Source organism: Eleutherodactylus coqui, chromosome 3, assembly GCF_035609145.1.
Source record: "Eleutherodactylus coqui strain aEleCoq1 chromosome 3, aEleCoq1.hap1, whole genome shotgun sequence".
In the NCBI taxonomy this organism is placed as follows: Eukaryota; Metazoa; Chordata; class Amphibia; order Anura; family Eleutherodactylidae; genus Eleutherodactylus; species Eleutherodactylus coqui.
Genome location: NC_089839.1, coordinates 228,506,072 through 228,532,958, shown reverse-complemented (window position 1 = coordinate 228,532,958; position 26,887 = coordinate 228,506,072). Strand labels below are relative to the sequence as shown.

At 44.2% G+C, this 26,887-nt stretch overlaps 1 protein-coding gene across 2 annotated transcripts in view; it reads left to right on the top strand.

Moving 5' to 3' along the window:
* PLXNA1 (plexin A1) overlaps nucleotides 1-26,887 on the top strand; it is a 330,066-nt gene that overhangs the window by 15,185 nt on the left and 287,994 nt on the right. For both annotated transcript variants that reach the window (XM_066597033.1, XM_066597035.1), the window contains exon 2: nucleotides 19,280-20,608. In XM_066597033.1, the coding sequence (XP_066453130.1) occupies nucleotides 19,442-20,608 (1,167 nt within the window). In that variant the 5' untranslated portion in view covers nucleotides 19,280-19,441. The remainder of the gene's footprint in view (nucleotides 1-19,279; nucleotides 20,609-26,887) is intronic.

The following is a 26,887-nucleotide window of genomic DNA, read 5'->3' as shown; positions in this document are numbered from 1 at the left end:
CTTATCCCTGCATTACATGGAGAGCCCATTGAGTTCAATGTGAATATTGTAATGCTTCATTTCTCCTGTGAGGGTGCTGTAGGGAAATTGAATGCGTTTAGAATCTCGCCCCTTGTAGATTACAGCTGATCGATTGGGGTCACAGCAGCTGGTTGCTCTGCAATCAGATAAACATAAAAAAGGTGATTGGCCAAAGCAGACACCTCCTTGAAGGATTCTTGGTGACTTACCATGGAGGAGCTTTAGTTGTGGTCCTGTTGGTTGTCCTCCAACTTTCCCGACCAGAAAAGTCTGAATAGAATTTACTACTTGACAAAAGAGGGCGACTCTAGGGCTTATATTTACTGGGGATTTATGCTGATATATTTTGCGTAGCTGTAGGACTACCAGGGCCAGCATGCCAATTAAAGGTCCAATTAGGGGCTAGTGGTATGAGATGCGGATTGTATTACCGCTCGAGGCGATGACCCAGCACTCTTGCAGCATTCTTCTGTTTCCAGGCCATTGGAATGGAGGAATCCTGCGGTACACAGAACAGAGGCATCTCCTAACGAGTGATGGTGAAACGCGTTATGGACGGCAGATTAATTATTGATCTGGCTGCTATAGAGGCTCTTCCATCTCATCTGAAAGTGCATACTGATTAGTCTGTTCAGTTTGTGCTCTTCCTCGCTGATCTGATGATACGAGCTCTGTGGACTAGGCGTGTCGTCTTTATACCCTGTTGCGTGGGTTTTGGGGAGTCCTATAGACTAGTGAGATGCTTTTTAAATGTGTGTTCTTTAAAATAATCGCCCATAAATATAGTTCCCCGCATCCTATATAACTGGAAAAGCTGGGTGACTCTCGCCGCTAGAGCCTCTGAGGGGTTGTCCAGCTTTCCCTGAGTGCTGCCTCTGCCTAGTATTGGGGTAACGCTCCAATACTTGGTATATTTGCTTTTCAGGGCTCTAGAAGAGCTGAGTGATGGCAATATCGGTCAGCTGTCAGCTTTCTCAGCAGCATATAGCACTAAGGCTCCATTCAGATCTGTTGTAACGGAAACCACAATGTAGTGCCGACGGAATGTGCTGGAATCCTCAATGAAGGCGCCTGACAGAAACTGCGACGCAGATGTGAACGAAGCTGAAGAAACTGAAATGGCTCTTAAGATTTGACTTCAATCCACTTCCCCGCCCCCCCCTTTTTTTCCCTCCTTCTGTGAAATGCATTTTGTTCTATTATTTTTTTTTTTTGTCTTCATGTAGTTTTTTTTTTTTCCTTTTACAGAAAATAATTATTTTTAGTTTGTTTTTTTTTTTTTTGCAAGTAGCACTTTTTGGGATTGTTTTTTTCTTGTGCACGATGCCTTTTCCCCCGTTTTTGTGGTATAAAACGCCGTGTCTTACAAGCAGCCCCCAAATAGCGTCGTCCTTCTGACTTGGATTGTTCGCTTCTCTCTAGCTGATTACATACAAGCTGTAACCTTGGCGCATCCTGAATTTTAGTCACTTTTCTGAGCCGGTGCCTACTGAGAGCGATAAAATTTTTGCTTGGTCCATCAGTGGCATGGATTCCCGTGCTGGAATGAATGGCTGGGTACATAAGTCACAGGACTGTAAACGAGGCCGGCTGTAACCTGTACGCCGTCTGCGGAGAGGCTCCAGGGGAAGAGACTTTGTGAAGTGATGGCTGTGCAGCGCTGGTAAGATGAAATATTTAGTACCACTCTGGTGCTCTCGTGACGTTCCCCTCCTGCGTCTGCGTCTGACTCTGCTAATCTGAGGTGTACACGAGGCTGCGTGCCTGTCGTCGGCATTCATTATTAACGTGTTTTTTCCATCACTCCATATTCAGAGTGATAGTTAGGGTGTGAACATCCACGTTTCAGCTTTTAACTCCATCCTCAGCTACGTGTGTGTGTATAATGGCGCCATTAAAATGAAGTGTTCCGAATGAATCAGCCTTTGTTTTATGTATAATTCCAATAATCTGGTACACATGGCAAATCCGTGTTATCGGAAGTTTTTCTTTGGATAGGTGTTGTCTGCCTATATGTCGCTACTTCCGGGATCTCTTCATCCTGTATATGGGTATCGAATCGCCACCTGCTGAAGTCTTGCACATCATTGACCAGCTGCTACCCCGCAAATGCTTAAAGGCATTTACCCTATGTCCATAGGATGAGCACTGGATAGGGAATAAATGTCCAATCGCTGGCTGTGTGACCGTAGGAGCAGTCAGCAGTCCTGAGATCTGCGCACCTCAAATACTCCTATGTGATAAGTGTTGCGCACGAGTATGAAAGCCATTCTTTTGGCTGGGGTCATACATATGAGTGATTTGTTTATTAATCTTCACCTTCCCCCCCACTGCATGTCCTAACTTTGGGCATTCCGGTGGAACTTATTACATCATCCATAGTTTTCAATGGGGCTGGCACGGCGTGCGATGCGAAGTTTAACACAAGAACGCCTTGCATCCGTGGGAATATCACACGTTGATGAGCATCCATGTGAAATCGGCATCAGGGACTAAAAAAGTAGTGTCAAAAAAGTTTAATAAAGTTTAACTTATAGAAAAATCCAGTTAAAACAAAATACACATTTTCCCTACAAAAACCTTAAAATACAAATCGGCACATAATGGGTATAACAACCCAGACAATGAAAATATTTGATCTCACATGGTGAGCGCCATAGTAAAAAAAATTACTGTTTATAACGCCAACATTGCTATTTTTTTGTTGTTGTTCGCCTCCCTAAATACACCATAAAAAGCAATCCAGAAGTCCTATATATATATATATATATATATACACCCCCAAATGGTGCCAATAAAAGGTACAATTTTTCCTGCCAAAAAAAACGCCCTCACAGAGCTCCGCTGCCGGAAAAATAAACATGTTCTGCAGAGTCAATTGTTTTTTCTTTGAAAATGTGTTTTTGTTATTTTTTTGCTTTTTTTCCCTTTTGTGTTTTTTTTTTTTCTTCCTCATATGTGCTAAAGAAAAAAGAAAAACAAAAAAACTCTCTAAACTTGGTTTTGCAGCACTTGTGTTGATCAGATAATTTATTGTTACTTTTAGCGAATGGGGAACGCTGTAAAAGCAAGACCCCAAAACGATGGTGGAATTTCAGGACATTTTTGCATTCCCCTCCATACCACCCCACCCACCCCATAAGCCTGGTACATGGTTTTCAAGATCTGTGCTTGCTGTTCTTTAATAGAAAACGTTCATTAACAAAGGACGAAAGTCAGTCTTGGTGATGTAACGGACACGGAGGATGCAGCGGTGACACGGATCATCTAAGATCTTGTTCACAAGGTAGATTTTGCCACAATTCGATGAGGAATCTACACTGATTCCACAGCAAAAAGTGTCCCATGAATCGGAATGGGAATTTGCACCAATTTAAAATGTGTCACGCAGGTCAGCGGCTAATCCACATGCCGATCTGTGGCTGCTTTTCAGTCAAATCTGCACTTAAAAAATTGAGCTGTTTCCATCACATGGCCAGGACAAATTTTTATCCCCAGTAAAGTGCCTATTGGATGACAGCCAGCAGAGATCTTGAAATCCATAAGTAATTGATACAAAAAGTATGCTGGGAACACGCACACATTTTCATAATGCAAGGAATAAATGTCACTTGCTGAGATCTGAGAGCTCCTCTAACGAGAACATCTGGTTGAGCTGAACCCTGCAGCAGAAATTGTCTCGCCGTGGTAAGGGGGTAAATACTTTGTGATCACTGGTCGTACAGAGATTGTATGGACGTTTCCTCTACTGTCTGCTGTGGCAGATGAGGAGTATCATTTACTTGGTCATCCAGAACTGTCTGACTACAAAGATCAACGTATCACATTTGCACCTTAGGCTGAATATCTCTGTGATACACGATCCACTAAGTAGAATCGGACAGCTGCAAGTCCCCCGTGCTGAGAATTCTGCACCGGTATTTGTCGTAGGGCTTATATGTGTGTGTATGTATGTGTTTTCAATACATGTAATGGCCCATTCAATGGGAATTTTAGTCCAGATTTCTGTTTTGGAGCATATAGATTTTATGTATGTTACTTATCCTGTATTATACTCCAGAGCTGCACTCACTATTCTGCTGGTGGAGTCGCTGTGTACATACATTACTTATTCTGTACTGATCCTGAGTTACATTCTGTATTCTACTTCAGAGCTGCACTCACTATTCTGCTACTGGTAGAGTCACTGTGTACATACATTACTTAAGGCCCATTTACACGGAGCGATCGCTCAAAAATCGCTAAAAGGCGAACGTTTGAGCGATAATCGTTGTGTCTAAATGTGCGGCACTGCTAGCTGATCCTTAAATTCAGTTCAACCTAAAAATCGTCCTACAGCCTTATCAGCAGTTCTCCGCGGCTAGTGCTGATAGCATTGTTTCCTGCTGGAGAACAAAAGAACTGAAAGCAGATAAGAGCCCTCGGGCTATTAACTGCTTTCAGCTATAGCTTAATTCGCACACTTAGTTGCTTTTAAGTAGCTGAGTAGCTACCTAATAGTTTATGCAAACTGATTGCTCAAAGCTGTCACTCAAACTGTCTATTGAGCGATCATCGCCCCGTGTAAATGGCCCTTTAGCCTGGGTTTTCACATGTCGGATTCCCGGCGGAAATCTCACAGTTGGTCCGCAGCGAAAAACCGCAAGATTTCTGCTGGGAGAAGGGCTGCTTCAAAACCCGCGGCACTTAGTCGTGGGTTTTGAAGCGGCCTGGCCGCTTGCTCTTTCACTGCAGCCAGTGCTCCCATAGAGGAGAGCGCGGCCGCAGTGGAAGAAGGAAAAAAAATGAACATGCTGCGGCCGGCGAATCTGCGCCGCAGTGACGGCTTCTGCTGGCTTTGCCGCGGCGGATTCGCCGTCCCGTGTGGACGAGATTTCTGAGACATCTCGTCCACATGGCTGGCTAACCCCGGGATTAGCGGTCGCAGGCGGATTTGCTGCAGCAAAACTCCGGACGTAATTTCCACAGCAAATCCGCCCCGTATCAACCCAGCCTTATAGCTACATCCTATTTTACACTCCAGAGCTGTGCTCGCCATTCTGCTGGTTGGTAATTAAAACCATTAACGAGCTTGTTCTCCGACATGCCTTTAACAGTTTAGATGTTAGATTTCGCTACATAAGATCTGGATGTAGCGACAACACTCAGAATGCAAATCTCTGAACTAGCAGGCACTGTTGGGGGATTTCAGCGCTGAAGTCTGCAGAATTGTGAATGTTGCTATGAAATCAAGAACTTGTAATTAAGAATCTCCTTTTGTCCCTTTTATAAAGAGTTGTTCTGGTAGCATACGGCATCTATATTGTACATGGTACCAGGAAAGCTGTGAATGGCCGCATAGAGCGCTGTATGTGGAAGCTACATGGCTGATGACTTCGCTCAAATGTGACTTTGTATAAGAATGAGCTGTGATTGATGACCAGCGAGGGGCTCGGAATGAGGGGGATTTCCTCACATGCAGGATGGAATAGAATGAACATTTCAGGGTTCTGGAGGAGAAAATCAAAACCAAATCTTCAAAGTGCTCTTTGCTTGGGGGATTAGCTTTTATTGGGTAATGGCTTGTGTTAGTGGAAGGTCTTGCAAGGGGTTGGTAATCGCTCCTCTTTATACTGCCGTTCCGTGCGCCCATCGGACGGCGGCCTTCTGTTTTCAGAATCTATTCCACCTAAAAGGCCAAATTAGACGGCTGGAAACCTAAATGCAGAAAAATGACTTTTGCGCTCAGACCTTTGCAATCATTCTCATGCAGTGTCTCCGCCAACCATTAACTCCGCTGTCGGCCGGGATGTCAAAAAATAAAATGTCTAACCCCAAACGACTGACTGACCTTCCTAGAAAACGCAACTGTGTTGACTCTGTTGCCACTTTCTTCCCATAGTCTTTTCCGTTCACCCAGATGGGCTGTACGTTGCTCCCCAGCAGTCGCAGTCAGCGGGTGGCGTTACAATTGTTTGACAGTCATACGCTAATGTTGAGCGATGGGGACCGTTGGAAGGTTGACTAAGGGGCTAAGAGAAGGCCATTTGGGCGCTGAAAAATAAAAGCAGCGCCCAAATACACAGGCGATGTTTTGTGTGTTGTGAAACTCATAAAGCTCGCGCAAAAAATGGAATCCATGACTTGCAATTTTTTTGGGCGATGACTCCCATTATTTGCTGTGGGAGGCAAATATTGTATTGCACTTACATGGCATGTCCGATTTCAAAGTGATTTTTGCCCTGGAAGGGTGCTGGAGCAACATGCAAATTTTTTTTTTTTTTGCCTCTCCCCTGCAGAAACATAGCATTTTTGTAAGCGTGGTATAACGCTTGCCTGTGTAAATGCGACCTTTGGGCTCATTCACATTGGTGCATGCAGATTTCGGTCTGTGAATACCCAGTGCATTCACAGACTAAAACACTGCATATTCCGTTTTTTTTCAATTTTTTTTTTTTGTGTGTGTGTGAGCATTGCCTTTTTCATGCATGCAGAAAACTCAACAGGCTGCATTGACTTCCAGCATAAATGCACGTGTCGTGCGTATTCTCTGCATATCTACACTGGTCAATTAACTTCAGTGGCCTAGTTCAGCCTGTAATATGGACCAAAGTAATATATGCTGTGCTTATTTAGGTTTGGTTTTTTTTCCACGCGCATGACAGGAAAAATCGTGTATGAATGCCCCAATGGGGATTCAGTGCTTTGCGTTGCGCACGTAAAACTGAGCATATTTATGGCTGTGTGAATAAGCCTTTGAAAAAGAAGAGTGTGGAATATCTTAGCAGTATGTAACACTGTCATAACTTTGGCGCACTTTTTGCATGTAGGACTGTAATTATAAATCTCCAATATCTTAACGAGCGAAACGTTTAACTTGGGTCATTGCAAAAAGTTTTCAGTTCTCCAAAGTTATTAATGAAGAATTGATAATTAGCACCCCTCCCCAAAACTTCTACAAGTATTAATTAAATACCCAATCGGAGTGTGTGTTCCTTGCCGCTAATGAGCAGGGACAGAGCCTGATCAATAGTCCCTTGATACTCGTGAATAGACGGATGGGGGGGGGTCGCTGCAGACAAAACTGGCACAGGCGTAATAATACAGCAACTTGCTCTAATTGTGGGAGATACATTGCCGGGTTGGCGGCCCAGCTGTGCTCGTTGTGAGATGATTTAACAGCTGGAGTTTTGCATTTTTATCATCTTGCAAGTGTGTATGAGCAGCTGAAATTAGAGGCAAGCAAGTGGCTATGGGATAAGCTGACAAATGGCTGAAGCCCCCTCTCGTATCACTTATTGACTTCTGCCCCTTACCCATTCTTAGCTAACAGAGGAGGAAAGATGGTTGACAGTAAGTCGGTGGAGCACCAGATATGTCGGGCTCCATATTGGATTTTAGTCCCAGCAGATCGGGTGCTGGAACCGTCACAGTTCCAGAAAATCCAGACCGAACTCTGAAGTCCCGCTGGTCGCATATAGTTACAACTTTTTATATGATTCGAGTTATGGAATGTTTATTTTCTCCTCGTAGAAGTTGGAAATGTTGCCCAAGTCTTGTGGTTGATCCTCATGGTGGGGTGTGATCTGTAGACACTGCGGTGCGGAGGCTCCGGTGTTACACTATGGAATCTGTACAGTCCGCTATACACGATGCTGTTGGATAAAAGTATTGGCCCCCCACCAGTGTCAGGAGAGGATCACACAACATATCCCAGTACAGCAACCATCAGATGCCCCCAGGAGTAGAGCTGACAACGGGGTCTGGTGGTGGGATGTCACCAACCAATCAGTACGGGACATTAACTGCAGCAATTCGTCATGGCGTAGATTCCAGTAGGTGATGAAATCGTTCTGCAGGAATATCGGCCCTTGCGGACAGGAAGCTGCTTGTAGTCACCGCAGATTAGATGGAGGTGCTGACATGTTCTGACCAGCTGACAGGAAGGGGTCATCGATTCATGCTGCTTGCGCCTAATTCTGACCTTCCGATCAGCACGGTGCAACAGAAATCTGGATCCATCTGACCAGGTGATGTTTTCCCCCTGCTCAGTGATTCAAGTTTTGCGCTCTTTTGCCCGCTGGAGTCTCGCCTTTCTCATAGACAGAATGGCACTGAAACTGGTCATCTGTTACAACCCATTCGTGCTCAGGAACGTTGAGTTGTGTGTTCGCACAGTGTTGCATTCGGCCGACTGTGCAGTGCCTGTTGGTCAGAATGGTTCCTGACATCCTCTTCTGACCCCTTTCGGTGATGAGCTGTTTCCATCCACAGAATCTCCTTTCGCTGGATGTTTTCCTCGATCACGCCATTCTCTGTGTATTCTCCGCACTAGTACATGCTGTTGGTGGTGAGGCCCCAGCTAATCTAGCACTGATGACCAGGCCTCGTTGGAAGTCACTCAGATCGCTGATTTTCCCGTCTAATGTGGATTCACACTGATATTGATTCACGGATAACTTGTCACATGATTTTATGCCGCCCTCCAGGGTGATGGCGCTTATTTCCGTACAGGGGACCTCTTATATAGGAGCTGGGGGCCATGTGAGTAATGCTGCAGGGTAAACTGACCGACTAGTGCAGGTCCTAAAGGAGTGGCATACGGCATATCAGATTGTTTTATTTTTTTATTTGAGTGCTTATTCAAGGTAAGCAGCAGCTCCATCCATCTTGCCATAGGGAGCAGATTAAAGGGCTTTTACTATAGCTATAGGAACTTATTCCCACAGCAGCACAGAGGAACCTTGTCTTCTGTAATCCAGTGGATCTGTGCCGATGTTACCTGCAGCAGTGATTTCCTCCATTGAACTCAAATGACTGAGTTGCGCAATAAATATCCACGGAGATGTGTAACGCGTTATTTTACGTTGCCGGGGGCTGCGCACATTAATTGTAGTCATTAACATACCAGCTCCAGTTAAATTACATAAGTTGTCTTCTATGAATGTGGAGCTGTCGCAGGGCGTGGTGAGCGGCACCTGTCAGATTGTGCTACCTGCACGTTCTCACCCACGTCTCTATCCAGGTGTGGTGCAAGGTGTACTATACCTCACCACACGGTATAGCGGAGCTGCCGCACATGCGTGTGCTTCTAGTATACATGAAGGTCATATTGCGACTCTTCCAGCAATGGTCCCACTGTGCACTCACTGCGCTTTGATTGATGCAACCTTTACAATGGCGATGTCAGTGATGAGTTGGGGAGAGGTACAAGCTGCCGATGCTTTCACCTATCCACTTCATGCGGCCATTCCAACTCTCCAATATGTCTGCAGCATCTCTTTTTAGATCTCTTTGCTCTATTCTTCTGTTGTTCCTCTTGGAAACGTGCCTTAATTCCAAACCTGGCATTACCATTCCACTTGTCAATGATTTGACAGGTCCAGACACTGTATGATTTCTCTTGCCACTGACGAAGAAAATTGTAATGCCCAATTGTCAATATATTCATATATTTCCAGGAGGAATAATAGAGGAACAGCACAATGTAGATTTTTAATAGAAAATGCTCTGTTTTATAGTTTTTACTAGAACTAGAATAACTGCTTTGGTGCAACCCTCAAAAGTTCTATGATCCATTTTAATGATAATGCCATAGTCTATTGTTCCCCGTTGTCAGCCAATTCAGACGAAGGAGAGATTGGTTTAAGATTTGTGAAGTCTAAAAAGAGCCTTACCCCCATCATATATGTGAGTGATATCAGCTTCTCTAACACTCCAGCACTGATATAACCTCCGGAGACATTTACATCATATATGTGATATCAGCCGCTCTTCTTCTAGCGCTACAGCACTATAAATATACAGCGGTGGGTTCTAGTATCCGCCTCTGGACGAGGGCCTGGCTGGATCTTCATCTCGCTGGTAGATACTAGTCGAGTCCAGAAGCCTACTGACCTGCGGGTAGCGCCTGACGTTGTCCTCTTCTTTTTGCCTGTTGATCCCGGATGCGCAGGAAGCGGTCGCAGTTCCGGAGCTCATCACCAGGAATTCATGCTCTATTTACGGCTTGTTTCCCTTGGCCACAGACCTCCTGATGTTCTCTGGACTCCACTCTGAAACGCCTCGCCAGCTCCTTCTTTAGGAAGCCTTTCTGCTCTCCGTTCATTCGCAATCATCTGTCGTTTTGGGCTGTATGGGGACCTTTTGTTTTTAATCCTACTGTTTTTGAACTTTTTGTGCTGTTGGGACCCTTGACGGGCAAGACGCTCACAGGTGGAGACACTGATAGAAAGCCCACTTTCCCTTTCGCTGCCCCCGATGTTTCGGAGGTTCTTTGAGTGATTCCGGTTAACCCAATGATCGTTCGGTTTCCAGCTACTGATGGAGGGAGATGTTGCTGCAGGGGGAATCCATCATTTTAATAACTTGCACTGTACATGTAGACCACAACTAACAAGAACCTGGTCTTAGAACTACTACAGTAACTAATGTTCACAGCAGCACAGAGGAAGGAAGCTGGACTTCTGCAATCTGGTGGATGTGTGCCGATGCCACCTGCAGCTGGGATTTTCCTCCATTCAACTCAAATCACTTGAGTTGTGTGCACCAAGCCATCAGCGCATCGCTAGAATACTTCCAACTTGTCTTACACCCTAGTTTTTGTTGAAATCGCCCTTTGCCGCTTTCTGCTACAAAACTGACTTTTTGGTTCTGGCACACTCCGTATGCCAGTTGGATGCCGGGAGTCACCGGGCTAGTTCTGCAGGCCTTTCGAGTCACTACGTCACTCTTTGGAACACACACACATTCCCCCATGATTGATAGTCCCTCTTTTAATATCAGCACTAGCATCCCTGAAGCCCTGCACACACTACTTCGCCGGCATACATCTACCATGCTCACCCGTCGCCTGCCGATTGCACCTTTGTTCACCCTGCATGACCAGACCAAAGAGAAGGCAGCGCGAAGGAGAGCGTGCGGGGTCTCGCTCTTGCCGGCGTCGGAAGGTGGGACTGTCCATTTGGGGGGATAGCCGGTTTCAACGAGCTATGCCACGACCTTGGAGGCCAGTAGCGCCGCCCCAGTGACTCCAGGGATCGAACTACCATACTGTGCACCAGAATCAAAGTGTTTTTTGGCAAAAAGCGGCGACAGTAACTTGGGGCCCTTATACACGGGGCGAGCTGTCGGGTGCAGATGTCAGTCATCTCAGTGAAAATCGTTCCTCTGCTTTTACACTGGAACGATCCTTGCTCAGCGACTGGAGGCGTCGGGGATTGTTCCCACCCGCCTCCATTCACAGCAAGTAGGCCAACCTTCAGATGATGACTTCCTGTTTACACGGCCGATCCATCATTCATGCAGAATCTGAATAACAAACGAGAAGCAAATGAATTCTCATTCGTCGTTCAGTTGAGTCATTTACACTAAACTGTAATAGTTTAGATTCCGCTGGGTGCAAGAATCTGAACAATTTATCGTCCCGTGAAAGGGCCCTAAAACAAAAACTGGGTATAATACATGTAGGAAGTGCTACCACAATGTTCTGGTGGTCTAATAGGCTAAAATGGGTGACAGGTGCCCCTTAAAGGGGTTTCCCATCACAGGCCTTTAACTAGTGGGTACGTACTCGACCTCCTATTTGGAGAATGGATGTGCTCTGTTCCCTGCGGTGGCTCCGTATGTGTGTTATACGTTATTGGATAGTTGCCCTTCACAACTCGTCTAACTACTACTTAAAGACTATATTGTCACCATCTTTAACCCCATAGTGACCACCAATACACCTTTCTACAGCGGTCACTAATAGGTTTTAAACCTGCCCATATATCTTTTTAAGGTGTTTGCTTGGCCAACCAGTGACAGCTGGGCTCCTGCTCTAACTGCTAGAAGAGGAAAACCTTAGATTCTGGCAGTTTTACCATAAAAGCAAACGCAGCCTATAAGATGACTATGCAGTGCGATCGCAAGGTACCAATAGGTTCCCATGGCAGCTGTAAACTTGACAATGGCCTCCATGTCTATCATGTAACTCAGCCTATTGGGTTCCACCTCCTGCAGAGTATAGGCTGATGTCATAGGCTTAGTAGAATGCACCAGATAGGTAATACAGTGTAGTATCCTAGCGATCAGACGCGCACATCTTCGGATCCCCTCCAGGGACTAAAAAATAGTGTCAAAAATGTTAAATAAAGTTTTTTTAATTAAAAAAAAAATAAATCCAGGTTAAAAAAATAAATGTATCCACAAACTCTTTTAAATGGATAAAATACCCCCAAAATATTTTTAAAAACCGCACATAATGGGTATTACCATGTTCGTAATGACCCAAACAATGGAAATATTTTGTTTATCTCGCATGGTGAACACTATACAAATGCTTTAAAAAAGTAATGCCAGAATTATTGTTTTTCTTTTTGTTCGCCTCGCAATAAAAAACAATCCAGAAGTCGCATGTACCTCAAACTGCTACTAATAAAAGCTACAACTCTTCGCGCAAAAAACAAGCCCTCACAAAGCTCCGCTGCCAGATAAATGACAATGATAAAAAATGCTATTGGTCTTAGAATGCGGCGATACAGGGTCAAATGTTTTTTAAAAACATTGTTCCTTTTTTTTTTTTTTTGGTGCTATTGTATTAAAAGAAAAAAAATGTTTAAACTCGGTATTACAGCAATCGGGCTGATCCAGATGAGAATGACAAAAATACCCAAGCGGGCGCCACTCGAGCACTTGGCAGACCTATTGAAAGTGAATGAAGCACCAGCATGCTTGTGTGACCAGCGTTCTGCTCACTCTCCTCCCCACTGTGGGGGTGCTGTAACCCCACCATGAAGAGGATGGTGAACATGGAACCCCCTGTTCTTTGAGATAGGCGGGGGTCTCGGCAGTTATTCTCTATCCGTTGGATATCCTGTGGGGATAACTTGATATTCTGGCACAAGCCCTTTAATGCACAAAATAGGCTGGTCACTAAAGAGTTAAACTGTTGTGGTTCACTTAAAAGTTTCAATAATGTCTTATGATGGCAGGGCATATTAATTTTGGTGACTGTCTGTTCTAGAATGGGGGGAGGGGGGGGGGGGGGGTCTCGCCTTCTGGGCCCCGTCACTAATGCCTCATTGTCTGATACTGGTGGGTTTTCCCCATTAGGACAATATGGTTCAGTTTAAGTGAATATGAATTTTTGTTTTGTTTCCGTTTTGCATTTACATTTCTTTGCCCTCCGCTATCCAGACCGCATACACGAGCAGGAGGCGGCTGCGGTTCTAATCATGACCTTGACTGACCCAGAATAAGCCCTAATACAGGAAATGAATGTGCTGTAGTGCGGGCTCCGGGCAGCCTCGGCTCATGTAATCCTTTGTTACAAGAGGCTTCCTTGTTATTTATATAATCATTTTATAGGGCTGATTGTTCTCTAATCACCGATCCTGTTCCCAGTCCTGAAAACCAAATTACATTGAATAATTAAACCCGAATACAAACAACTGCAAATTTTTTGTTAAAGAAATATTATATTTGTCCCAGAGCTGAGTGCCAAAGAATTTCTGGGTGTTTAATTGGCTGACGGGATTTACAGGAAATCAGTTTAATGGACGCTGGTTATAAAATGTGATTAAGAATTGCATCTGTCATATTAGGCTTAGGGCGACATCTGACTCAGGGGTTAAGTGTTCCAGATTAATATATTCCTGTCCTGTTGACAATAATATATATCTACTGTAATACTGCCTCCTATGTACAAGAATATAACTACTATAATACTGCCCGCCTATGTACAAGAATATAACTACTATAATACTTCACTTTATGTATAAGAATATAACTACTATAATACTGGAATATAACTACTATAATGCTCCTCCCCATGTACAGGAATATCACTACTATAATACTGCCTCCCATGTACAACAATATAACTACTATAACACTGCCCCTATGTACAAGAATATAACTACTATAATACTGCTCCTATGTACAAGAATAGAACTACTACAATACTGCTCCTATGTACAAGAATAGGGCTACTGTAATACTGCCCCCCTATGTACAAGCTATAATACTGCTTCCCATGTACAAGAATATCACTACTATAATACTGCCTCCCATGTACAAGAATATAACGACTATAGTACTGCTCCCTATGTACAAGAATATAACTACTATAGTACTGCTCCCTATGTACAAGAATATAACTACTATAATACTGCTCCCTATGTACAAGAATATGACTACTATAATACTGCTCCCTATGTACAAGAATATGACTACTATAATACTGCTCCCTATGTACAAGAATATGACTACTATAATACTGCTCCCTATGTACAAGAATATGACTACTATAATACTGCTCCCTATGTACAAGAATATAACTACTATAATACTGCTCCCTATGTACAAGAATATGACTACTATAATACTGCTCCCTATGTACAAGAATATGACTACTATAATACTGCTCCCTATGTACAAGAATATAACTACTATAATACTGCTCCCTATGTACAACAATATAACTACTATAATACTGCTCCCTATGTACAAGAATATAACTGCTATAATACTGCTCCCTATGTACAAGAATATAACTGCTATAATACTGCCCCCTATATGCAAGAGTATAACTACTATAAGACTGCTTCCTTTTGGACCCCCTGTGTGTGTATATATTCTTCTTCAAGCAACACCTATACAGTATTTCTCATTGCTGACCCGCCATACTGCCACTGTTATCTATACGCTGCCTCCCAGAATGCATTGTAGACTTGATTATACAGCAGCAGGCTGTGACTTTCTGCAGATCCTCGTATAATTGCCTGTGTTGGGTCCGCAGTACTCGGTCTGTCTGTACTTGCCTGCAGGCTGCTGTCTCTCGGTGTCATATCTTGCTTTTTGACAAGTGACACATTTGTATTTCCTCCCCGGACGCCCTTGGTGCGGATGATGAGGGGCTCTGCATATCATGGGGTGATGATAATGGGGGATCCTGCAGTGATGATCTACTAATTCTTATGGATGGGATGGGGGTGTCAGAAGCTAGGGGATGATATGTATATACGGTACAGTTTTGGGTGCTTGGTCTCCAAATTAAAGTTGCGCACTCAGTCAGCAGTTTGTTTTTTTAAACCTCCTATGGATAGTGTCAGTGCCGTAAGGAAACGGGTCCCGGCTACCAGCAGCCAAACCCTTTGGGTGCAACTGATCCCTATTCTGCACCTTGATGGTGGCATGATCCCTCTGGCATATATATTGGCCGACTGCCCCTTTAAGACACTGCTCCAATACCGCTTGTCTCTTGCTGTAGTTTCCGCCCGCCCATCTCCTTCTATGTGCCCGTTGAACCCTTCCCAGTTATAGAAGGTTCCGTTCTGCGGATGTCTCCCGTCCTCAATCATTTCTATCTGCGGGATGTGCGAGGCCTGAGCGACGCTGATAGGCAAATGATTTGGTATTAAAATACTTCACTTTCCTGCGGAATTACAGGCGGCTTCGTGTGATTTAATATTTCAAATGTAATTCAGAGATTCCTGAACTCCTCATAAATTTCCGCTCCGTTCACATCGTTTATTTTGTGATTGAGGCAATGAGGTTTTAATTTTTTGGCGTTAAAGCTGGAGCGCCGACTCGGGGACGATGCTGGGTGAATACCAGATTCTGGCGCTCTGGAGCGATGAATTTCATTCCAGCGTTTGACCAAGATCTTGGGCAAAATTAAAAATTGAGGAGTTGTCCGTAGCAACCAATCAGATGCCACAGGGGCCTGCGGAACAATGTAAGCTGCAGCCTGATGGACAACTCTTCCATTATTCCTAGTTGTGACGTGTCCCGGGCCGAGAGATACGTTAGTGGTAGTGTAGAACTACAAGAAGCAGCATGGCCTTCGATGTCTTTGCTGCTTGTCGTTCTTTAGGGCTGCTGCTGTTGAGGCCACAAGTGGACAACGCTCAATTTAGGCTTTTGTAGCTGAGCGCGCTAATGTGTATGCTGGGACCAGTAGTCCCACAGCACATAGAGGGGCAAACGTTGCTCACACACAGTACAGATTGGTATACGCTATGATGACAGAAGTACCGGGACGCACATTGAAGGGGATGAAATTGGATTTTGTTCCCATTTTTCAGACCAGTGTTGGGCCGCCTTTGGCCTCAATGACTGCAGTGTCCCTCCTAGGCTGCTTTCCATCAAATTCCCACTGATGTGTGGAGAGATTTGTCTCCATTCCTGCAGAAGAGCCTCAGATAGTGATGCGGGGGATGATGGGTTTGTTGGGGGTGCACGGATACGGCGGTCAAGTTCATCCTGCTTAATGGAATTGAGATCCGGACTTTGGGCTGACCAATGAAGTCTGCAGATGTTCTGCTCCTCTACACTGCGTGCTGTATGACCTGGTGCTCAGTCATGATGGTAGAGACACTGAACTCTACCCAAGTATTGCCACAGGGTAGGTGATGCCACATTGTCGGGAATGTCTCTATACCCATTGGCATTGTCACCCAACTTCTGCACAAATTGGTTCCAAATATGCCAAGCCCTCATCCACACAGTGAGATATCCATGTTGGAAACATCTGTTGTAGATTTCAATGAAAATCTGCCTCCTAAATGCGCATTGGTTACTGTGGTTGAAAAGTGAACGTGACTCAGATTTCCATGCCAATTGGCCTTATTCAGTTTGGATATTCTGACAGGTTCTGCGTTGAGAACGAGCATGCCAATTGTTCTTTCTCTGGCGCGGATTTAGAATACAAGTGCCTAGAAATCCACATCATATGAAGTGGAGCTCGGATTTCCTTAGAAGCTAATGAGATTGTAAAAAAGCTGCAGATTGTGATGTGGATTTTGTTGCAGAATTCTCTACATAAAACCGTCGTTGGGGCCATCGGCCCCGTTCACATGGTGTCATTTTCGAGTTGAGTCTGTGTTGGAGGTCTTCAATGTGAATCCTCGCTATAGCTCATACGGTGAATATCTCTTTGTACGAACCAGAAATTCCACCCTGAAAATGTGTTGGTGGACTTGTGGATTTGTCCCATTGAATAAGGCTAAATCCGCTTCTGGATCCACATGTATAACTGAAGTCTTCTCCCAGCCTTGGATTTCTGCCATAGATTTGGCAAATCCATGACAGATCGTTGATCCAGGGATTATTCTGTTGCCATTATGGAGTTGGGAAGCATTCCCCCCCCCCCCCCCCCCCCATTTTACTGGGGGCTAAATTGTCTTCTGCCTCTTCTGAGGCTTTTGTCTTCCTCTGGATCAACAGGCTGAACTAGATGGACATTGTCTTCCTTCAGACTAACCTACTAAGTAGAAAAGTACAACCTGGTTCTGTGACTTTACCTACCGCGCCATCACCTGCTAAGGATTGTCCTGGAATTTGGGGCCTCTTAAAGGGATAATAAATGCCCTGCAAAGTTCTAAAAAGAGAAAATCTTACCAAAAAAAAAAATCTGACTTTTTTACGGATCACATGAGCGAGTGGGATCTGTAAAAACGGTCTTATTTTTTTGTGTGTGATTTGTTCCTTTTTTTCCCTCAAATGATTTCACTTTGGATCCATTTTTTTCACGTCTATATATTAAAAAAAAAAAAAAATTGCATAAATGTGCAGGTCTTTATTTTTTTTCATGCCCCCTCCCATGCATACACGTGTTAAAAATGGATACCATTTCACCATGTAAGTGCAATCCACTTTTTTAAACACGCGCCTTGAATTGAATGAGTGATTTTTGTCATAACATTTGTCAGAAATGGGACATGCTGCATGTTGATGATGTAAGAGCCCAATTACACACGAAGATGATCGCTCAAAAGATGATTTTTGAGATCATTTTGCATAAACTACTACTTGGTATTAATGCCTATTAGTACCAATTAGTAGCTTGTGAGCCTCTGGGAGCTGTATTCAGAGAACAGGCCACCCGCTGTTCTCTGAATAAATTCCCCTTGTTCTGCCAGCGGGGCTGACAGCTGAGACAATGTAATCAGCGCTCCCCAGGCAGAACACAATATGCGGTCCATCTTATCAGCTGTTCTGCCGAACGATGGATTTCATGCCGAACTGAAAATCATCATTCGGCAGAAAAGTGAAAGATGGGCACATTTACACCCAACGATGATCGCTCTAATTGTTATGTGTAGGAGGGCCTTCATTGTGGTTTTATCTTTTACTGTCCGTTTGAGTGAAGAAACGCCCATGTGAAAAATCTCCATTCAAATCAATGTATTCTATTTTTGTGCGAATTTGGTCTGATTTTTTTTTTTTTTTTTTTTTCAGCCTGAGATTTGCACGAAATAAACGCCTGAGTATAGCCTAAGCAGCGGTAGGCGATATAAATTAGAGTAAACCAGCCAAAGCCGTCGTGGCGGATGATGAGAGTTATAGTGCGTGGACAGTAGCGCTGCCCTATTCACACTGCTGTAAACTGTATTGTATCTATGGAAATCGGTCAGGGTTCGGAGGGGGCGAAGGCAAGCGATTGTACAGTCTATATTTATTTGGAAGCGTAATTTTCTTCGGTTTTCCCGTAACGCTGTCTGTATCTGTAGCTGGCAACTGAAACAATTGGAGGAACCGGCGGTGGCGGCCTGTAGGATGGATGTCTGTGAGGACAGTGGACTTTCCGGCCAGGAAGTCCTTGCTGACAGTCCAGTCGGAGCTCTTCCTGTAGCTCTGGCTGACTGCACTGGTTTGTTTTCCTAGTCAGGGGGGAATGGAGGGCCGACAGTGATAAATTTCGCTGTGTCCTCCGTGCTAGGAATGTATACACTGCTCAGACTGTTTGCTACCCGTGTTGGAGTTAAGAAAATGCCACTTAGGCCCAGCGCACATGGAGGCATTTGCATTGCGTATTACGCCCCCAATGTATGAGCGTGTAATATGCGGTAAATGCTGTCACGAAATTTAATAGTTCCACTCACACTTGCATATATGTATTGTGCATGTTGCGTGCGTAGAAAAGAACGCAGCGTGTTCTATTTGTCTTTCTATGTATTATCTGCGTAAGGGCCCTATTGTTCTCTTTGGGTGCGTTCAGAACGCAGTGTGACGGTTCTTACGCATGTAGCTAGGAGATGTGGGAAGGAAGTTTAAAAAAAACAGGACGTTGTGGGCAGACCGTGCGGGACAGCGACTAGGGGCCATGGCTACTTTTGATATGAGCAGCCTCATTGCTCTAATGCAGGACCTTCCTGTAATTTGGGGCACCAATCGCTCAGATTACCTGGAGAGGAATGCCAAAGACCGGTTTCAGGCAGATTGATATTAATTATATGCGCAAATAAAATACTCTGTTTTACGTATTCTAACGATTTTTATCCTTCTCTTGCAGGTATGTCCCGGCTGAATGTTAGGACCATGCCCTAAATGAAGCTTTCAGCGGAAATACAGTCTGAAACCTAACCCCTACTTTTAACTAATCCCCTCCCCCAACCATTAATTTATTTTTTCTTCACTATATTTTGGGGTTATTATATTATTATTATTATTGAAAATGTTGGTCCAAGTTATAAAACCTTTTTCGTTACATTTATGGACTTTTTTAGTTTTGGGGGGCTCATGGATTCTTCCTGGGGATGGATCCCCCAAGTCGTTTAGAACTTTTTCGGGAAGTGAATGGAGCTTGACTCACCTGGTGGTGCACAATAAAACGGGGGAAGTTTATTTGGGAGCCATCAACAGGATTTTTAAACTTTCAAGTAACTTGACGCTCTTGCGTACCCACGTAACGGGACCTGTGGACGACAATGAAAAGTGTTACCCCCCACCTAGCGTCCAGTCTTGCCCTCATGGCCTTGTCACAACTAATAATGTTAACAAGCTGCTGCTAGTGGACTACTCGATGGACCGGCTTATAGCCTGCGGTAGTGCCTCACAGGGCATCTGCCAGTTCCTGCGTTTAGGTGACCTCTTCAAATTGGGAGAACCCCACCATCGTAAAGAGCACTACCTCTCCAGTGTCAACGAATCTGGCACTATGTCCGGAGTAATTATTGAGGTTCCCAATGGTCAAAACAAACTTTTTGTTGGAACACCTATTGATGGCAAGTCGGAATACTTCCCTACTCTCTCCAGTCGGAAACTTTTGTCCAGTGAAGAGAATGCAGAAATGTTTGGCTTTGTCTACCAGGATGAATTTGTGTCTTCACAGCTCAAAATACCCTCTGATACCTTGTCCAAATTTCCCACATTTGATATATACTATGTATACAGTTTCAGCAGTGAGCAGTTCGTATACTATTTGACCCTACAGCTGGACACACAGTTGACTTCACCCGACTCTACTGGAGAACAGTTCTTTACCTCCAAGATAGTCCGCCTTTGTGTCGACGACCCCAAGTTCTATTCTTATGTGGAGTTTCCTATAGGTTGCATGAAGGATGGAGTGGAATATCGCCTTATACAGGATGCTTACCTGAGTAAACCTGGGAAACGGTTGGCCAAAGAATTGGGCATCTCGGAAAGGGAAGACATTCTGTTTACTGTCTTCTCGCAGGGGCAGAAAAATAGAGTCAAACCACCCAAAGAGTCCGTTCTCTGTCTCTTCACCTTGAAGAGGATCAAGGACAAAATTAAGGACCGCATTCAGTCCTGCTACAGGGGTGAAGGGAAACTGTCTCTGCCTTGGCTCTTAAACAAAGAGTTGGGTTGTATCAACTCGGTAAGTCTGCTGCATATATTTGTGATCACCAATATATTTTGTATAGTCTATTACTTGCTTTTTATCTCCTCCACAAGATTAACGAGACAGTAATCAAGGTGTATGTCTGTTGCTGGTGGATAGAGACCTCTTAAAGGGGTTGTATCAAAATCAACTTTTCTCACAAATCCATAGGACAGCAAGGTCTCACAGCTGAGACTCCCTTTGGGATAGGTGATAAAAGTTGATTTTGGTGCAACCCCTTTAATTGCTGGAGAAATGGTCAAGCAGATCAAAGTGAATTTCTATATTTTGACATACACCTTTTTGACACACTTGGAACCCTGTTGCATTCGAAAGGGATCTAGACATTAGGATGAGGATCCTTTTACAAATCAAGATATAACACAGTCACTCGTTGCTACCTGGTCTTGACACGGGCAGATTTAGAATGTATGGGGTCAAACAATTGTGCCTATGTTAGTTCTTCTGCCATATAGTTTCATCCTTGTTGTTAACACATACCCCATTTATATGGGGAGATGTGCTGCCGATGGCGATGAATGTGTTGGCTACACAAAAGATGCCATTAACCTATGAATAAGCTTCTGCTTGTTCATTGGTCAGTGGAGTAGAGCTTCACATAGCATGATGGTCAGAATAATGCACATTCCTATAAATGTTCTTTCCCGAGTGTTTGACTATGTGAAAAGCACTTAAAGGGATTTTCTGAGTATATCGGTGGCAGTTGGGGTGCAGAGTACATAAAACAATAAACCCATTACTGGTCTCGTGCTTTCACGATGCTCCTGGGCAACACTCTTCCGGTCTTCTGTTGACAAACGCTGCACTAGTCACTTGGACTGTTTACTAATGTGACCATTGCAGCCAATAGCCCGAAGGGGATGTCATTGATGACATCTCATAAACCTAAATGGCAAGCCCACATTACAGGTCTATGGGTCTTCACCAGGCCTTTTGGCTGGGTAACATCACCAGTCAGATGCCGTGGTGTCAGATTGTCGAAACTGTGGTCCTGCACTGTGGTAAGTATATGACTTCTATAAAAACTCTGAAAAACCCTTTAAAGCCTTTCAATTGTACCATATTGGTCATCTTCAGCATGAATCTATGGTCTTATCCAGTTGTGGTTTTGCCTCCAAGCGCTTTGAATTTGCTGAGTGGGAGGTCTGAACTGCTCACTGTTGATTAAACCTGATATTATCCATTGACAGCGAGCGGAGGAGACCACCCACTTGACTGATTCAGGAGCCACATGTGACGTAGATTGGTGCAGGAGAAATAGGAGTAGGGTTTAACAGAAAAGCTGCAGTACAGTCATTGGGGATGCAGAGCTATGCAGCTGACCGCAGGGCATTATGGATCCTCTTTTAAAGGGTGTTGTGCAGGATTGGAAAAACATGGCCACTTCCCAAATTGATAAGACAGACCAGAGGTTGTACTTGGTATCGCAGCTCGACCACATTCATTTCTGTTGAGTCAGACTACCATATTATACACAGACCATGGACGTTTAGCGGCATGTCTAGAAGAGCGCAACTCCTTAAAAGGGTTGAGGTGGGGGATATCAACCCAACGATTGTCTTCATTTGTGTCCTCAACATTTTGCTGTGCTCCTGAACCTCTGTTATAGCTCAGACCTGAGAACCCCAGAAAGCCCAGTGATATAATGTATGGTTTGGCATAGGAATCCGCCAGTAAGACTTTAAAGGGGTATTCTAGGCACCAAATGACAATTCCACAAAATGCTGATATGTATGAGCCATTGATCCTCCTCGGCTCCCGCACAACTTTCTGTGTCAACAGGTGGGAACAGTGCAGTTAATTTTTTTTCTCTGAAGACCTATACTAGCAATGTAATTCTAGGAAGATGGGACTATATCCTGTTATTCTGGTCGGAGGGCAGTCACGAGGTGCCACGCTGATGTCCGAGCGCCAGAAAAGGCCTGCTGTAGCAGGCACACAGAATCTGCGCCGCTCACCACTGCGCATGAGCAGTGCATTACGGCGCTTCCACCCCTATCTGCCCCTGTTCTCCCGCCCTGCACATCTCACAGCTGGGAGTTGGAGGCTGTGGGCAGGGAAGGATTCACTGGTGATGGTAAAGGCGTAAGCAGAACAAGCGGCGTTTATCGCACGGGGGTCATGTGACTGGAGCAAAAAACTGAGAAAGAAGCAATTACAGCTAAATGAAATATATTACTTAATGAAAAGCCGTATAGCAGCAGATTCTATAAAGTTATTTCGTGCCCAGAAAATCCCCTTTAAGAGCAAGACCTAGAATGGTGGCTGCCTGGCAGTATTTATACTTGGTCGTACTTGTTAGCGATCAGCACTAAACCCGGCTTTCAAATTGCTCTTAGGTTGTAGACACATTGTAAAGAGGCGAAGTAACGGCGCATATCTCTGCTGATAACAGCGATCTTCCACTCTGATAGTTTTCCTACCAAAGCTCGTACATAAAAGCTTACTGAGGAATGGAGAGCCGTGCCGGTAAATTGCTTCTCTTTTCCAATAATTTTCGGGGAGATTCTTATTTTTTTATCTCACGAGGCGCGAGCGGTACGACTTCAGCCTTATTTGTTTTTTTGTGATTTGCGGCACAGGTTAATTCACTCCTGGGAGTTATCGGGAATGATAATCTTTCTACAGATCTAAGTAATAACAGACTTGTGAGAGCTTGCATTTATAGCCGGTGGATTAGAGCGAGGGCAATTCACTCCATCAATGAGAGCCATAGTCGTCCTTGTTACCAGCTGTGTCACTTGCCACCGTGGCCCGGTGTACATATCCCAAGGGGACAGGTGGAGCCCACTGCAGTCTTCACCTCTGGCCTCTCCCATCTCTTCAGCTATGTATTGTTTATGGTGTAAAGTTTTAGATATTTTTGCCGGGTAAGTAGATTTTTATGGTGCTCGAGAAGCCTAATCTACATAATTAAGAGCGCATCCACCAGGGAACATTGTTACAAGTTCTGCTCATTAGAATGAAGCTAAACAAGCAATGTCCTTGTAATGGGAGCTGAAGGGTACTTTGAATATTAGTTTAATTTGCTTAGCTTAAAGTGGACTTGTCAAAATGGACAAGAATGGAGGAGGTCCATCAGTGAGGAGCCAGTAATGGTATTAAAGGGGGTTTCAATTATCCCCCCCAAAATTTTTAATAGTCGCCACCCATCACCAAACCCAACCCCAGTGTCTCTCAGACCTTAGAAATTTCTTGCTTGGCCCTCCTGTGATTTGCTCCGTGCACCCGCATTGTTTACATATCAGGCTTCCGTGATGGACACTTCCATTTTCTGTCTTTCTTCGTCAACCAGTGATACATTGCTTGGCAATGTTGCCGGCACTAGATGCGCCCCCCCGCCGCTTGGAAGACTTAACAAGAAGAGAGGTTCGACCAGCTCGTCTGGGTAAAATGAGCACATGTATTTTCAATCAAGGGAGTAGAACCACACATGCACCAAATTTTCAGGGCTTTATCTAGTTAGTCCTTACATCATACAATTTTTCAAATCTGACATTAAGGCTGCTTTCAAATCTGGGCTCGGGGGTTCCGGTTTTCTATTCTGTTATAGGAGCATGAATTTGGAATCTCCGGGTTCGTCTTGTGATGGAACCGAACAGACCCCATTGACTATAATGGGGTCCATTTGGTTTCCACTCAGTTGCCTGGCATTTTACTGGAAGGAAAAGTGCTGCATGCGGCGCCTTTTCTTCTGTTTTGTACCGGATCTGCAACGGAAACCCCGACTGGAGATTCCAGAGCAGATGTGAAAGCAACTTAACTCATGGATGGGACTGAAAGACGAGAGAACAATCCTCTGAATGGAATGTCAATGGAAGATGAGAAATCCCATTGAGTACACTTTGTGACCGGCTGTCAAATGCACTGATTTGTGCAAGGTAATATATCCATATTGAAAAATTCGTCGTTAGAGGGGTTGTTTCTTAACAGCCTATACCTGGAATGCAGCCGTGGTGCATCTGGAAGTGTGGCGCAGCTCACATTCACTTTAATGGAACTGTCAGCTATCTCTGGCAGTGCAATTGAGGTGAATGGAGCTTAGGGGGTGCATGTCCATCCTCTGCTGCTCCATATTTTCAGAATTTTCAAAATGTTCCAGATATGGGCTGTTATGAGGCAACCCCTTTTAAAGAGACTATATCACCTATTTTATTTTTTAATATAAGCCAAATAGAGAAACATTTTCCATTTTTCTAATTTGTTTTTATTTTCTGATTGTAGAATTTTTTTCTTCATACTGTCCATGACTATTTTAGAGCAGCTTCATGGGCCATTAACACAATGTATGGGAGACTGTTCTGGGCACGCTCTGTGACTTGTGCAGGGAGGTGGAGGAGGTAATCACAGCTGATCACTTATTGTGAATGGTGGATTCTGTGTTATCTGTATAGGTGTCACCTCTGTGTAATCCTGTCTGTGATGATAATAAGATGATGGCTGAGAAGTTCTCTCAAAAGATCAGGAAGTTTCAGACTATTATTAGGCTTAGTGCGCAGTGTTAAAAATTCAGTATTTTAGGCCTTTTTTTGTGATCGAAGATAAAAAAAGTCACAAAATTCTTAAAACATGTTTAACACAAAAATATGTAGTATATATTGGGTCAGTTTCTGATGACACATTCCCTTTTGACACTTAAATTTACCAAATTCTGAAATCTGCCCCCGAAAAACCCTTTTGATTATCTCATAGGTAACCTATTAATAGCCAAACTTGTTATAGTTCACAACTTGTGGAGAATCAAGTCATGCAGGGATGATAGACGTTTGGAAGTGCTTGTCGCTGGGCTATGTGGTAACACATAACTTGTACTTTGCCTTGGCCTCCAAAATCATGTGCCGTGTAGTATTGGGATAAGGAGTGTACTAGATCTACTCCATGAGGACCACCTTCCAATTCCCCCCTGCCGCTCCACTCCTGCACTAAGGGATTGATTCTGTGGGAGGAACTAATCCTTATGAAAATGCATGTTTTATAGATTTTACTTTTGCTCAGAATCGGATTAAAAAAGAGTCCTCTGAATATCATCCTCGTTTTTGACATTTCTAGTTCTTAGACTTTATTTTACTAAACAGGTTTTGATATTTCAATGGATTTATGTTTTTTTATATGTAAAATGCTTCTTATACCCTTAGGTGCTTTTACACACCGATTTATTGTTTGAATGAGCAAATTATGTCGGAATTCGCTTGGACATCCTGTTTATAAAGACAGATACATCAGTGGTCCATTCAGTTGCTAAATCATTTAGTTCACATGCGCTGTATAAGTGAGAACGACTGAAGATCAGTATTTAAACTGAATGATTAGCGAATGAGCCAGCAATGATTTTCATGTGTGCAATTTTTTGAATGATAATCGTCCCATGTAAAGGAGACTGAACCCTGATCTGCAGTCTGGGGAATAAAATTGGATTTTATTCCCATTTTTCAGTCCGTTGGGCTGCCTCTGGCCTCAATGACTGCAGTAACCCTCCTAGACGGCTGTCAATCAAATTCCCATAGATGTGTGGAGGGATTTGCCTCAATTCCTCCAAAAGAGCTTCAGATAGTGATGCAGGGGGTATGATGGGTATGTTGGGGGGTGCACTGATATGGCAGTCTAGTTCATCCCACCTGATGGGATTGAGATTTGGACTTTGGGCTGACTATTGAAGTTTGCAGACATTCTGTTCCTCAACACTGCTTGCTGTATGACATGGCGTTCGGTCATGCTGGTAGAGACATGGAGCTGTACTACATGCCACACGAATGTTTCTGTACCCATTGGCATCGAGGATGGACTTCTGTATAACCAATGGCCCTGATCCTTCCCAGCAGACCCCCCCCCCTCCATAACAGAACCTCCTGCAAACTTTGCACGATGCAATCGTGTAGAAACCGCTCTCCAGACAACCACCACACCCAAGTGCGGCCATCCAATCAGAAGACTGTGTACTGTGATTCAGCCGGCCACAACACTTCCACTCTCTTACAGTCCGACACTCCAAGCACCATCGCAGGCGCCGCTGTGCAGTCACTGCTGTGATGTGGTGTACAGCTCGTCCGTGGTAACCCTTCACATGCAGTTCCCTACAGATGGTTCTGGTGATAATGGATGTCCCAATGACCTGTGAGACCTCCTGACGAGGGCAGACGATGTGTATGATGCCTTCACAGCTGGTACAAGGCTTCGTTGTCCACCTTCTGTCAGTTTACGAGGTCTCCATGAATGTGGCTGCACCGCACACACCAGATGGCTTCCATCTCCCAATAA